At 22.5% G+C, this 15,849-nt stretch overlaps 4 protein-coding genes across 4 annotated transcripts; 1 reads left to right on the top strand and 3 right to left on the bottom strand.

Moving 5' to 3' along the window:
• Positions 1-707: 707 nt before the first annotated feature.
• PCHAS_0730800 (apical merozoite protein, putative) lies at positions 708-1,517 on the bottom strand (the record flags this gene model as incomplete). The annotated part of the gene is made up of 1 exon (XM_738020.2): positions 708-1,517. The coding sequence occupies one exon, from the start codon at positions 1,515-1,517 to the stop codon at positions 708-710; it is 810 nt and encodes a 269-aa protein (XP_743113.2).
• Positions 1,518-3,280: 1,763 nt separating this feature from the next.
• PCHAS_0730700 (ran-specific GTPase-activating protein 1, putative) lies at positions 3,281-4,505 on the bottom strand (the record flags this gene model as incomplete). Its single annotated transcript, XM_016797764.1, has 2 exons — positions 3,281-4,072; positions 4,437-4,505. 2 exons carry the CDS (start codon positions 4,503-4,505, stop codon positions 3,281-3,283), a joined length of 861 nt encoding a protein of 286 aa, XP_016653688.1.
• A 1,652-nt stretch (positions 4,506-6,157) lies between these two features.
• PCHAS_0730600 (conserved Plasmodium protein, unknown function) lies at positions 6,158-7,684 on the top strand (the record flags this gene model as incomplete). The annotated part of the gene is made up of 1 exon (XM_016797763.1): positions 6,158-7,684. The coding sequence occupies one exon, from the start codon at positions 6,158-6,160 to the stop codon at positions 7,682-7,684; it is 1,527 nt and encodes a 508-aa protein (XP_016653687.1).
• Positions 7,685-8,206: 522 nt separating this feature from the next.
• On the bottom strand, positions 8,207-15,028 carry PCHAS_0730500 (conserved Plasmodium protein, unknown function; the record flags this gene model as incomplete). Its single annotated transcript, XM_016797762.1, has 4 exons — positions 8,207-8,531; positions 8,638-9,092; positions 9,189-9,545; positions 9,665-15,028. 4 exons carry the CDS (start codon positions 15,026-15,028, stop codon positions 8,207-8,209), a joined length of 6,501 nt encoding a protein of 2,166 aa, XP_016653686.1.
• Positions 15,029-15,849: the final 821 nt, after the last annotated feature.

Raw genomic sequence — 15,849 nt, 5'->3', positions numbered from 1 at the left:
GCATTTTACATTTATTAAACTCTTTGTGCATGTGCATTATATGCATATTTGTTATAATTCATAAATTATTTTTATTCATATTGTCCTATTTTTATTATTACCAACTTAACATACAAAAATATATGTCGCTTTTTTATAAAACTCTTTATAATAATATTTTAAAACATAAAATGTTGTAAAACACTTAAAAAATAAAATACTATGCAATGGAAACACATCAATTAAATGCCGCTCCATTTTTGAAACGGCAAAAATAATATTGTGATATTTTCATGCATACACAAACCCATATGTATTACTAAAAAAAAGTAGCTATGAAGGGGCGCTCTAATTTTAAAAAATATAAAAATAAAAATTTAAAACAACAATAATATATGTATCTATGTAGACAAATACGATAAGCAAATATATGCACGTTGCCTTATTGCTTGTAATTAAACTCGTCGGAAAATAAATGCTTCAATTCATAATATTTATAAGGGAATTAATAAAATGCTTATATATCTTTTATTTTTCAAAATTTCTTAAAATTCTCTAGTAAGAATGGGAAACAAGAGTAGTATCACTCCCTTTTTTGCTTTTGTTAATGCATAATTGCATATGCTTGTAAGTGTACATAATTTTTCGACCGCATATATTCCTAGACATACTCCACAAAAGGTGGCATGATCGCTTCTTCCATTCTTCATACATTATATCAAAATAAATTATATAAAAAAGAAAAATGTCGCTGAAAACAAAATTAAATAACTAAACAAACTAAACATAGAATTAGATGACATATTTCTATCGAATTTTTTTAAATTATCTTTTTTATTGTAAATTTCTAAATAGTTTAAAATATTATAATCCTTTTCGACACTGTTTTGTAATTTTTCAGGCATTGATGGGAAAAAATACAAAAAATTTTCAGAAAATATTTCATTCTGTTCATTTTGAAGTTTTTTAATTTCATTGATATTTTCAATTTCTTCTAACAATGTTTTATTTAATGATGCAATATTATTTAATAATTCATTTTTCATATTTTTTAATTTACTTGTCTTTTCTTCAATATTATGTACAGATGTTATCCAAGAATGTATATCGTTTTGTAATTTTTTTGAATTTTCTTCTAAAATTGCCATATCTTCATAACTTTTTGTCCTTTTTTCCATTTCTTTAGTATGGTTATATTCATTTAGTATGTTATCAATATGATTAATATTTGTATTTACATTCTCTACCTTTTCATCTTTTTTAATTGGCTCTTCATTTATATGTTCCTTATCATTTTCAAGTGGCTTATCTAACAATTCTAAAGTATCAACATTCACCTTATTATTTTTTTCTACCCTATTTTGAATTGTTTCGCCCTCTATTATATTCTGATTCATATAATTGGGGTCATTTGGGGTAAGGGCATCCTGGCTGGTTTTCCTTTTTGAACTTAATTTCAGCTTATTACATTTGATTATTAAATTTGTTGAAAATATATTTATTATTAAAATGGAAAAAAATATAAAATTATAATTCATTATACAAACTAAATATGTTAATAAAATATGTGGACAAACAAAAACAGATTAAATCTGTGCAAAAACAAAAGATTAAATACTAATTTTTGTAATTATAAAATTCAACACCTCTGCATATGTACATATATATATACTATCTATATACACAAGGTGTATACTTTACAACTATTTAAAAAAATGAAACATTCTTTTTTTCGCTACACATATAATTGGAGTAAAAACGAAATTTATAATACATATATGGAAAAATTAGTGTTTATAAAATATCCCATCATATTGAATAGGATGTTAATTTTGTATTTATTTTTTCTAAACTATACAAAAAAAAGAATATACTTTCTCTTTTCTACATGATAGTATATTCCTATTAATTTATGGTCACTCTTTAAAGAATTATTTAATAATATTTTTTTGTTTTTTAATAGTTTGGTTTAATTAATATTGAAAAAAAAAAAATAAACGGAGTTACAATACACCATTACATTTCTATGACCACAGTAAAAATATATATAAAATAAAACACACACAAAGTTACATAGTGCTTATACACCAGGTTAAGACATATTATTATGTATCATATACTTTGTTATTTTTTAATTTCATTATATATTATTATCATTTATACATTAATACTATGTATATATATATATTTTTTTTATGTATATTTTTTATTATTTTTAATTTGCACTTTTATGCAGGTACTAATACAACCTTTCAAACACTTCCTATTTGATAAAGGAAAAAATATTTTTCCTATCCTTTAAAAGTAAACATGTTAGTTAGAGAAAATATTTCTTCCTGTTTTATTTTATTCATAAAAAGAAAAAAAAAAATACATAAGTTACATTGTTAAACTTTCCTATCAAAAAAATTTATATAGACACATATAATGTGTACTACCCTTAGCAAAATTATAAATAATACTTATTGCTACCTTTGCAACAATTAAAGGATAGTATATAAACAACACTGCCCTATAAAAATTAATTATTTTTTTTAAGTATAAACATGAAAACTTGTCTTTAAATATACATACATTCGGCATTTAATAATAAAGCTTAATAGAGAGCTCAACGTATATATACTTAAAAAAATATAATTATAAATTTTTTTATTTATTTATATATAAAGCTAATATACTTTCGTATTTTTTAAATATAATAATAAGAATTTATTGCTGTAAAGAAATATTTCTTTGTTTATTTCTTTGCTTGTTTATATATATATACATACATTCATTCAATTTATTGTTTATAAATGCTTTATTTGACACTTAATGTAATTCTCCACTACAAAAAAAAATATATATATATAGTAAATATATATATATAAGTAATAAACAAAAACTTAACAATATGCATACTTATAAGCAAATATGTACATAATATATATGCATTAAACATTACGGAGTGACTACTTGTAACAAAATGTTTTTTTTTCATTCATACGTTTGTTCATACTATTATTATTATTGTGTGCACATATTTTTTTGTCGAGGAATGTAATAATTCATGTTATTCCTTTAATTTTTCAGTACAAATCTAATTATTTATTTCAAACCTTTATATGCATAAAATATAAATATAACTGTACATACACATGTTACAATGTGCTTACATCCCACATACATATATATAGTGGTGATGTATGTGTCGAGTGGCAGTGATATTCACATTTATATAACTTCTTAACAAATTTGTTCATATAAAATATGACAAATATATATTTACCACACTAGTATTGTTATATTAATTGCTTTCCATCTAATCTTCTCTTTTGATATTTTCCTCTTCATCCTTTTTGTCTTTATCTTTATCTTCTTTTTTATCCTCATTATCTTTTTCATCTTTTTTGTCTTCATCATCTTTTTCATCTTTTTTGTCCTTATCATCTTTTTCATCTTTTTTGTCCTTATCATCTTTATCATCTTTTTTGTCCTTATCATCTTTATCTTCTTTATCGTCCTTTTTATCTTTTTCGTCCTTTTCATCCTTATCTTCTTTTTTGTCTTTATCTTCCTTATCTTTCTTATCATCTTTTTCATCCTTTTTCTCGTCCTTCTTTTCTTCCTTCTTTTCTTCCTTCTTCTCGTCCTTCTTCTCGTCCTTCTTCTCCTTATCTTCTACCTTCTCCGTTTTCAATTCACATTTGTCGTCAAGTAATTTGAGGTTAATTTTACCAGCCTCATCAAATTTTTGCTTAAACAATTTTGCAGCTTCTGCTGTATTAAATTTTAAAGCGAATTGTTCGATTTTTGGTTCTTCTGCAAAATCTTTAACAGTCCATGCATATATTTTTTCACTTCCTGCATTTGGCACAAGTTTACAATATGACTCGTTAGGGTATATATAATGGTTTGCAACAACTTTCAATGTTTTTTCTTGCCTTAACAAAAATCTTATTGTTCCATTTTTCTTATGTAATAATAATTTGGATTCTCCTAATCCTCTTTCTTTCCATTCACCCTCTACCCATCTATACAATTTAGATCGACCTGACCAAAATAAACTTTCATCTTCTTCTCCTGTTTTTATTTCTACCTCTTTCAATTCGATCTGAATAAGAAAATAATGAAAATAATAATATGACAATGTTACATAAGAATACGAACAAATATATGTTGTAACTCGGAATAAGTCCTCGATTACAACATCCTGTATACTATTTAAATGTATTATATATAGCATGCTTTGTGTGTATATACACATACTGGTATTATACGTGTGCATATGCTTAAAAAATGGATACTATATTGTACAAAATCGAACGTAAAAAACGTCCATAAAAATATATGCATAGATATATGCATAAGTATATGCATATATCATAAGTTACAAAATATCCTACATATATTTATTCATTTAATTTATTAATATTCCATATATATACCAAAAGTACATATGCATGCTCTCATTTTACCTTTGGAGTATTCCAGTTTCCTGTAGTTACTTCCTCTTCTGGGTTATAATCATTTTTTTCATCTTCCATTTTAAAAAAAATTGTTTAAATAATATATATTTAAATATATAATGAATATATTTTATTTTTTTAAAGAAATAATAATTTTATTGATACTATACAGCAAACTGTGCTTCGTACACAACTTTAAAAATATTTTTTTTTCGTTTTTTTTGCTTTTTTCCCTCTATGGAAATATATATAATATATAATATTTATTTTTAAGTATTATCTTATTTATTTTTTTAAACAAATATCTTTAAAATGTAATAAAATAAAAAAAATTAACTACAAAAGTATAGAAACGAAAAGAAAATTTGTATTTATTTAGTACACAAATGTTAAGTTTATTTTTTAATATAAAATTTTATTTTGCTTTTTTTTTAATGATTGCCCTTTTTTTCATATCCTTTTATATTTATATAATAGCTTATTTTAACGGATTACCACAATTATTCAAGCCCCTAGTGTTTATTATATGTATATAATATTATTATAGTATGCGATATATATAAATAATACTACTACATACGCATTGTTTAACTAATTTATAAGGATACATACAAGTTTCCTTTTATTCATATACCTAAAAAGCCTTAATCAATGATGGGAACAATAATATTGTATAACACCGCCCGTAATATGCGTCACATATATGCATAAGCATATGTACATACGCAAACTTATAATAGGCAATTTTGGGGGAATCATAATTTTATTCATATATATATTTTAGTATGAACATCCCTCTCTCTACCCTCTATAATAATGTAAATTTTTTTTTTATTATAATTTAAAATCTAACAATTAAAAAATTCAAATTACCTCCAAACCAATCATAGTAAAAAGCGTAATTAATAATTTCTCTTCCTTTTTTTATCTTATAAGTAAAATAATATTTATTTTTTCCATTAACCAAATTAAGATATATAATATATATTATATGTAAACTATATTTTGTGTAGACTTCCTATAAGCTTCCACCAAAATTTTATAGAAATGTGTTACTGCTACATATAAGTTGAAAAAATAAAAAAAAAATTATTTTCCAAATTTTTTTTTTTATATTATTCCCAATTTAGGAGAATTATACATATACAATATGTGTGTATTTTTATTTTTTTTACATTCTTAGTAACAATATTATACATTTCCATTTTTTCTTATATCTTAAACCTTACCAACACATGCACATAAATATGTATGTATGTATAAATTGTGCATAAAGACGTATATACTATTTAAAGTGAAAAAGGAAACAGTATTATACATTTTTTTTGTTCTATTTGTTTTTTATTTAATTTTTTAAGCGTATTTACATAGACTTCTTAAATATGTATAAACATATTAATACATATTTAGAGAGTTGTATCATAAAACATATTTTAAAAAATTATTATATAACATGTATATTCACATAATTTAAAGGGACATGTACAAATTAAAACCATGCAACATATTGCCAATTTATTTTTCTTTTATCATGTTAAAAAAAAAATTCACATATTTTATTTCATTTTGTTAATTATTAAGTTTATATAATTTTCCAATTTTTTGTGATTTGAAAAATTTATAACACATTATTCTGCTTAATAATACAGTATCCTTTTGTTATTCATTTTTTTTTGTGCATTCATAAAAAATTGAAAAAATAAAAATTAATAGGGAGTGTGATAAAGTTTATGAACAATTCAGGTTGTAAAATTTATGATGAAAATTTAACAATGAATAGTGAGCATAATAAAAATTATAATGACCATAATGAAAGGTCCAGCTTGGTATCAAAGGAATACAATAACAATTTCCGTATAAACACCAATTCAATGGTAGACAACAATAATAGTAATATTTATTTTGCAAATCAAAATGGTAAGCAAGGTGATAATGCTGAAGGTATTTTTGGAACTGGTATAAGAAATATACAAAATGATAATTTAAAAACATTTAATATAAATGATATTAAAAAAGAACCAAGTAATAATAATCGAAATAAAAATATGTCTTCTAATCTACTTAATTTTTCTGAAGATATACCAACCAGTATAAATGAAAATAAAAATGATATTCTAATTAATAATTTAAATAGTCCCATAACAATTTTAGACTCACAAAATAATTCTTTTCCCTTTAATGAAATGCATAATAATTCAAATTTTTATCAAACCGAGGGGTTCGAAAAAAAATACAACCCCATTTCTGAAGAACCAAATAATGCACAAACAAATATCATGGGCAAAATGAATATAATAAATTTAAGTGGTCAAATAAATGATGATAATTTTGATGAAAATAATGAAAATAGTGAAAATACATCCTTTGGTTTTTTCCCTTTATTTAAAAAGCTAAACAATATAAGAACTAAATTGTTAAACTTTTATGATATAGATAATGATATAATTATATATCGATGCATGTGTGCATTATTCCCATATTGTGATGTAGATAAAAAATCTTATTATATGAATAATTTCAATGATATTGAGCAAGGTGAAATTGAGCCAAAAATACAAAACAACACCCCAGATATAAATAATTATACATCAAACAATTCAGACAATGAAAATTATGATGAAAATGAAAATATAAGAAGTGTAGAATCGATTAATGATGATGCTTTTGATTATTATGATAACAAATTGAATATTATAAAAAATCCAGACGTATATGGATTTATATGGTTAAATATATTTATTTCTTTTATATATTTTTTTATTTTCAATTTAAGTAATACAATCTTTAACACTACATCAAACACAAACGAAGATTATATAAATAGTTATATTTATCAAAATAAACTAAATGTTCTCTATAACACATTATTTTCTATTTACTTGTTTAACATACTACTCCCTATTTTTATACTACTAGCTAACTATTTTATTACAAAAAAAAAATTCGCTATTAAATTATCATCCTTAATTTCTTTAGTCAGCTATAATAATATTATCTTACTACCTTTAATTCTTATTTATAAATTTACAATTATAGATACAACTATTTCTATTATACAATTTTTATGCTCATTTGCACGTTTATTACTTTTTATTTTTTATATTGTTACATCATTAATGTATATTTATAAATTTACTATAAAAATATATCGTAATAATTTTTCAAATGAAATTATTTATTTTAATTATTCCATCTATACTATCTCCTATATCTCTTTATATTTTATACTTAAATCTTACGTATTTAATTATTTATAATCTGTGTGTAAAAATGATTATGTTTCCGTATGTACATATCCAACATTAATAATATTTTTTTATTTCCCTTCCCTAGCCTTATTCTGCCTACTTACTTACATGCATACTGCTTAGCAACCATATCTACATATACATTTATGTGCTTTACATTTGCTTAGTCATTTCAACTCCTATATCTACACTATTTTTTTTTGTTAATAATTTATTTGTTTTTTTTTTTAACTCGCTTAATAGTTCAATAATTTGTAATTTATAAATTGCACTAAAATATGTGCATATGTCAGCTATAGTTTTTTTATTTTTTTTACACAACTGGAAGAATTGAAAATGGGTGTAAAAAAAATAGACATTAAAACTGAATAATAAACAAAATCAAACTAAACAAAGATGAAATAAATAATAAAATAAATGCAAAAATTAAAAGCATATGAAAAAGCCAGATAATTTAAATATACAAAATATGCATACAAGTAAACAAAAAAAAAAATGAATGCACATATATATGTAGATTATTCTTAAATTTTATATATCATCATCAAAAAGACTAACTGTTTCATCATATTCTTTGAAAATATCGTAATTTCTATAATACTTCCAATTCTTGTAAAATTTTATTAATAAAAATATAAATGCACTAGTCATAAAAAATATAAACAAAATGAATATAAAATATAATAAATTATTTTTTTCAAAACAATATATTTCTATTAAAAATATAGGTATATATATACACGATTTATTATCTGGTTCTGAAAAGGGTTTGCTAAAAATGGAGGATGTGCTTTCCTTCGAGTCTTCGTTTTTTCTAGACCGATAATTCTTGATAGCTTCATCTATGTCATAAAACCTGAAAAAAACCAAGACAAAATATGAATAGTATATGCATATATAAGTAGTAGACAAACGTAAAGCCACATTAATTAGGGCTATTACTATATCCATTTTTATATTACTTGTCTTGGCTCGCATTATGAGAAATGGAACTACCCTTTTCTTCTACCTTTCCAACATCCTCTTTCTTATATTCCAGTAAAATTGATTTATTTGTACTTTCACTATGAATCTGTTTAAGTTTCTCTTGATTATTATGTTCGGTATGACTCATTTCGATAGCTACTTCATTTTGTTTACTATTTTGTTTTATATCATTATTTAAAAAAGTAAAAAGATATTTATTCTTTTTATTGTCATTTTCATTTATTATATAAACATTATCTTTTAAACCAAATTTTAAAACCATATTATTTTTAAGATTATTCATATCTTCTGGCAATAAATAATTTTTATGAATTTCTATTTTTCCTGATCTTATTATTTCACCAACTCTTAAATGTGCTGCTTTTTTCATGCCATCTTCCATAAAGGGATGTTTCTCTTTGCTTCCATCGGACCAAAAAATAAGATCAATCTGGTTAAGGAAAAAGATAAAAAAATATGTATACATGAATATATGCACATTTACAAACTAGCCAAACAAATGATTATTTAATTTTCGTAAAATTACATTAAAAGGATAAGCTTTGTTTATATGCACTGAATTGTGGGGGTACACGTCCAATAGCACTGAAGTGTCATTTTTATTTTCAGCAAACTCAAAAGTTTCAAATGAAAAATAAAATGGAAAACTCATATTCTTATTTATATGAATATAGTTATCAATTAAGTTGTAAAAAATTATTTGAAATGTATAATCTCCTTCTTCTAAAAATAAACTAATGTTTTCAAAAATATTTAAATTCCCATCATCCATATTTCCTCTAATTTTATTACTACTTGAGACCTTCTTATTATTTCTCATAATTTTAACATCAAAGTTAACTCTCGAAAAGTCATAGCCAATGTTCAGCTTGATGTAGCTACCCTAAAAATAAAAAAAAAATTGAAAAATTCAAAATGGTAAGAAAATGTTTACATAGCAGAACATAAGTTTATTCTAGTATAAAACAATCACATGTTCCTATTATTCACTACATCTCTTACCTTCTTAACATGCAAAGGGAAAGAAAATGATTCCTCCATGATGATATTTTTTAAATAAACCACCGAAGTTTCTACACGTGTGTAAAGGTGAGTTGAATTTTCTTGCTTCTCAAAAATTATACCACTATATAAATTTGTTTTTCCAGATATTGTATTAAAAATGTTTTTAAAATAACCACCAATATATTCATTGCTATATTTTTGGTTCGCATTCATTTTATAATATTTTAAAGGAACTAAACTTAAAATTAATTCAACATGATTTTCATTATTTTCTATATTATTATAATTTTTAATAACCAACTTAAAATTTTTACTAACCTCATACACATTTAATATATATTCATTATCTTCATTTGCATATAATATATTTGAGTCTGATGTTTTTTTTTCAGTTATTTTATTTTTTAATCTTTTCTCTTTAATTACCTTTTCAGGGGCATAACTATTATTCATATTATTTTCCACCATCTCAATATTAAACACATTTCGAACGTTCAAAGTGTAGTCTAAATAATTATTAGAAGGATTATAAAGAATCGACGGGTCACCATTTTTTCCATCCTTTTCAGCCTTTTCCAAGTTGTTATTTCCACTTAGCTCATAGATTGGCACTAAATATACCTTCAAAATGTAAGGCACATTATCCATTAATGTAAAAAATATTTCTTGATTATTTTTTATAATATATTTATCATAACAAAAAAAATGATTATACTCATATTTATGTGTAATTATATTTTCATTTACTACAATCCCATTTTCATCTAAATTTTTAAGATTAACTTTGTTGAATATATTTTTATAAATATTTCGAGTATATAATTTATTCATATTATATGTTTCACTTTTTAATGATACCATATTTTTATTTTCCTTATCCAACAAATTAGCATTCTTTAATTTGTTTTCATTTGATATATTATTTATAAATACTATAACGTCAAATATGGCCCCACGAATTTTGCTTACTTCATTTTTTGCATCATTCTTTATTTTGAACGAAACCTCTATTTTATATTCCCCCTGCTCAACATTTGCATATACATAATTTTTATATTCACTAGACACTTTAAAATAGGAACCTTTTGATAATATATTTATTTCAAATGGATATATAAAATAATAAAAATGTGGTTTTATTTCTACATACAATTGACATTCTTTCTCGACATTTAGATTCAAAATAATATGAGACTCTTCCTTTTCGTTTTCTTCAATATTACCTGAATTGTTAATAATTTTATTATTAAATATTTCATTTCCAAAACATATATGTACCCTTTCATATATTACTATATTCTTAGATTGATTAGAAAATGTTATTTCATTTTTTTTAGTTCCATAATAAACTGTATATAAATTTTTATCAAACACATTTTGTATAAAAAATTTTTCGAAATCTTTCAAATTTTTGTCTTCATAAAATATTTCCTTTTTCTCACTACATTTTAATTCTTTACTAAAATAAAGCTTAGATTCATGTTCTTCAATATAACTATTAATTTCATATTTATTATTTTTCTTTGAAGTGTCAACTACACCACTAACATTTGGAGCTTCAACCCACATCATACTCATAACCATATTTATATATGCCACACTTTCAGAATATTTAAATATATATAAACCTTTTTCAAAATATGTTGATATATATATATCATTAGTTTTAGCATATGAACCTACTTTTTCACAACAGGACTCTATATCTTTATTTATTTCGTCATAGGGTAATATTTCACTTTTTTCAAATTTTGACGCATCTTTATATTTGTAAATACTTAACACAATGTTTCCATTCCCTTCTTTACCTTCTATACCATCTTTATAAATGTACATATTTAAAAAAACATCCTTTTCCGCCAAAAAAAACATCATATTATTATTACTAGTAACAAATTTGTATTCTATTCTCTGATTGTTGATAGATACTCTATTATTCTCATGAAATGGTGTCAGTTCTCCCCGATTTTTATCACCGTCACTTGTCGACTTTTCATTTTCAACACTCCCAACTTCTCTTATTTCTCTCACTTCTCCTACTTTTGCCACTTCCGAATCAGCATACTTCTTCAATAGTATGTTATTCAAAAGAAGAGGCAAATTCATAGTGCCATATTGATATTCTTCGTTCTCCGTCTTATTATACCTCTCTAATTCACGTGCATAAATAATATTTAAATAAGCGTATGGACAATATTTTTCATTTATATTTTCATGTACATTGTCATATAAATATATATACAATTTTACAAATTTTATATTTTTATTTAAAATATTAAGGGTTATTATAACTTTGTTTTTGTATATATTACTTTCGTGGGTTAACATATTTTCACCACTTTCTTGTAAAGATAATTTATAAGGTAAAAAATTTTTATGAAATACTAGCTCAGCTTTTAATACAAATCCTGAATCATTCATATTATCCATCGCAGGTAATATTATTTTTTTTTCAATTTTTTTATCTGCCTCTTTTGGAAAAAGAAAAAGTAAATATCGCTTAAAAAAATAATAAGACGAATCATTTTCAAATATAAAACCATTTTTATCATTAAAATATCCAATTTCTTTATTATTATTATTGTTATTATTATTTTTTATTTTTTTTGCAACACTATTTAAGTCATATATAGAATTAGATCCTTCGGTTATTTCACTAAAATTATCTTCAATAGGAAATACACATTTATCTAATAAACTTATTTGATATATATATATTTGTAAATAAAAAAAATTACTCATTTCTCTATCATTTTGTACATTAAATTTAAATACAATTTCATATTCACCCTTAGTAAATGATTCAATATATGCTTGCTGATATTCTTCAAATAATTTAACTTTTTTGATTTCACCACCAACATGTTTTCTTTCATATAGTTCTATATATACATAATTTTCCATAAAGCAATTTATTTTTATTATAGATTCTTTCTCAATAAAAATTAAAAGCACATGCTCTTTATTATCTGGTATGTAACAAAATTGACTAAAACTATACGTATCATATCCTATGATCAAATATGGAATATGATTAACTTTTCCAATATGACTTTTATTTGCTTCATGCATATTAAATGATGATACTTCTCCAATAAATTCTTTTTTATTTTCACTTTGTATAAAATCTATATCCACAAAAAAAAATCCACATATTTTCTTACCACTATAATGCAAACTGGGTGTTAATACATATATACTTATTTTGTTATTAAACTTATTTTGAATTTCATATTCAGTTACTTCTCTCGAATTTTTATATACATAATAATGAGTATCATCTTTTATTGTTTCTAAAATTATAATAAATATATCAGAAAATATTGAATTATTTATAGTAACAATTATTTTATCTACCTTTTCAAATATCTCATTTTCATATAATATTATAAAATCAAAATCATTAAAAATTGGATTATTTAATTCCCACATCTTTTCATAAATGTTTTTATATGACACTACACTGTTATCATTTTTTTTATGCGAACTTTCCGTTCGAAGATTATAATAAAACATGTCGGTTATTGTATTCATTTTACTATCACAGGAATGTACATTTTCATACACACGTAATGGCTGAATTATTAAATTAATATTATTTGTCTCGAAACTTTTATTATATCCTTCAAAATTTATCTTTAAATCGTATTCCCCCTTCGAGATAATACATTTTATATATATTATAATTTTCTTTGAAAGATTTTTTATACTATGTCTACTAGAATTGGTTTTATCATATTTCAAAAATATTTTTTCATTTTTAGTTAAATAGCTAAATAAACTATAATCCTTCATATGGTTTAAATAATAAGTATTACATACAGTATCAGTAGAATCCTTTTTCAATAAATTTACTAGAATATTTTCTGATTTAGATTCTAATATAAAATTAAAAAAAGATTCTTCTTCAATTATTATACTTACTTTTTCTTCTTCCTTAAATAAATTATTAGGATCAAAATTTAAAATAAAATCATCATTTATCTCAATAGTATTTCCATAAATTATATAATTATTATCTACCTGATATTTATTACATTCCTTTTTATTTCCCTCTACACATTCTTTATTCAATCCAATTATTGGTAATATATTATTTTTATTTATATTATCATCTTTTATTTGAATTATTTTATCAAAAAAAAATGTATTTTGAATATTTTCATGATTAAAATGGGCCCTTAAATAATCTAACATTGTATATGTATCAAAATTGTTAACTATATTATATTCAAAATTAAAATTTATTACGCTACTTTGATCTGGTATTCCTTTTGTAGGATCTGTGGTTTTGCCAACCTGCTTATCATTTTCCATTCCATTTTCAGCATATCGTATTTGAAAATTGTAAATATAATTATTACTTAGTAAGGCATTTAAAAATATTACTTCGTTTTTCCCTTCTTCACTTTTTACACACATATCATCACAATTCATATCACTGTTCGCATGCTTTATTATATATTCCATATTCATATTATGCAAATAATTTTTATTTAATTTTATTTTCTTTAATTGCATCGAAAAATTATTCCATTTATTCTTTTCTTGTGATAAAAGTGAAAAAAATTTTATATTATTCTCTTGATTAAATTCGAGAATAATTATAACATTATATACAATTACATATTTTTTACCATTCTCATCAATATTCAAATCTTTATTATTTTTTAAAGAGAAATTGAAATATCCATTTGGTGCATAACGATAATTTTCTTTAACTATTATATAGCCATTATGATGCTCTATTTTTTTATCTTTTTTTACTTTTTCTTCATTATAAACACTTCCAACCAAATTTTTTTTTTCTACACTCTTTAAAACAACTGGTCCTATCCCTAAATCTAATCGTATATCAACACATTCACTTAATGTTTCTATTTTATTTGAATGTATAATAAAATAAAAAATACGTTTTTTTTCATTTTCATATTTATTATTTTTATCCCTTTGTACATAAAATAAATATTTTATTAAATTGTCTTCCCCATTTTTATCAAATAACAATACACCTTTATTATCTACATATTCATATAATTCAACTTTATCAACATGCTTACTATACAATTTTAAATTAACATAAAAATCACGATTGATATATTCAAAATATATATATGTTCTATCTAATTTTATTGAATAATCATTTGATATATTGATTTCGTTTGATATATTATAATACTCTGGGGTATTTAAATAAAAAGGTATTAACTGTTTACATCCCTCATATTTTACTTCATCTTTTGTTAGTTCACTAAGATTTCTTTCATTCTGTTTTTCATAAGACGTCTTAAGATCATTTAAAATAACTATCAAGAATATTATAAAAAGGAAAAGCCACACTTTCCCTTTTCTCTTATTCATTTTTATTCCTTATTTAATGCTGCCATTCAATTATACAAATTCAGCTGTTATCTTTTTTTTTTCTTATTTTAACGTACTTTATTTATTTTCAACTTTTGTTGTGCTAAAATCTTATTTTTTCTCTTGGTCATGTCAAAGTAACACTTTCAAGTGCTCACCGTCATCAAGGAATCTGAATTTTTCTGTATATCGCATAATTTATATTTATTATTTTGTTTTATTCCGTTATATATGTGTAAAAATATGCACAAACTTCTTCGTTGTTCCATTTATTTGGGGTTTTATATAAACCATTCTATAAATTTATTATATGCATTTATATATCATATAATATCTATATACTTTTTATCATTTCTTATTTATCTTTATATTTCATAACTTATTATAAATATTTCAAAAAATAAATATTTTTTTTTCCATATTTCAATAACATTTTATACAAAAGTTCAAAATATAAATATTTGAATATGTATAAGGGGAACAATCATAGGCGAAAAAATTATATTTTCATTTTTACTAACTAGTGCACATTTTTTTTTCGTTATTTTGTATTAACATAATTTTTCTCACAAATATAATCAAGTAAAGCATTTTTTTATAAGTTTAAAACAAAAGGATAACATAAAAATTTTCGATATTTTATAAATTCTTTTTTTGCCCACTATTTCTTATTATTGCCACATTTGAATATACGATAATAATCCTGAAATATTTTATTTTTCCTATTGAATGTTAACACATATTGTCCATAAAAACCTATTTAAAGGGCTTATATAATAAAATATCTCAAAATTTACTATTCTTAATAGTATTATTTATTT

This window comes from Plasmodium chabaudi, assembly GCF_900002335.3.
Source record: "Plasmodium chabaudi chabaudi strain AS genome assembly, chromosome: 7".
Lineage (NCBI taxonomy): Eukaryota > Apicomplexa > Aconoidasida > Haemosporida > Plasmodiidae > Plasmodium > Plasmodium chabaudi.
Note: the sequence above shows the minus strand (reverse complement) of the source record. Positions and strands in the feature narration are given on the sequence as shown.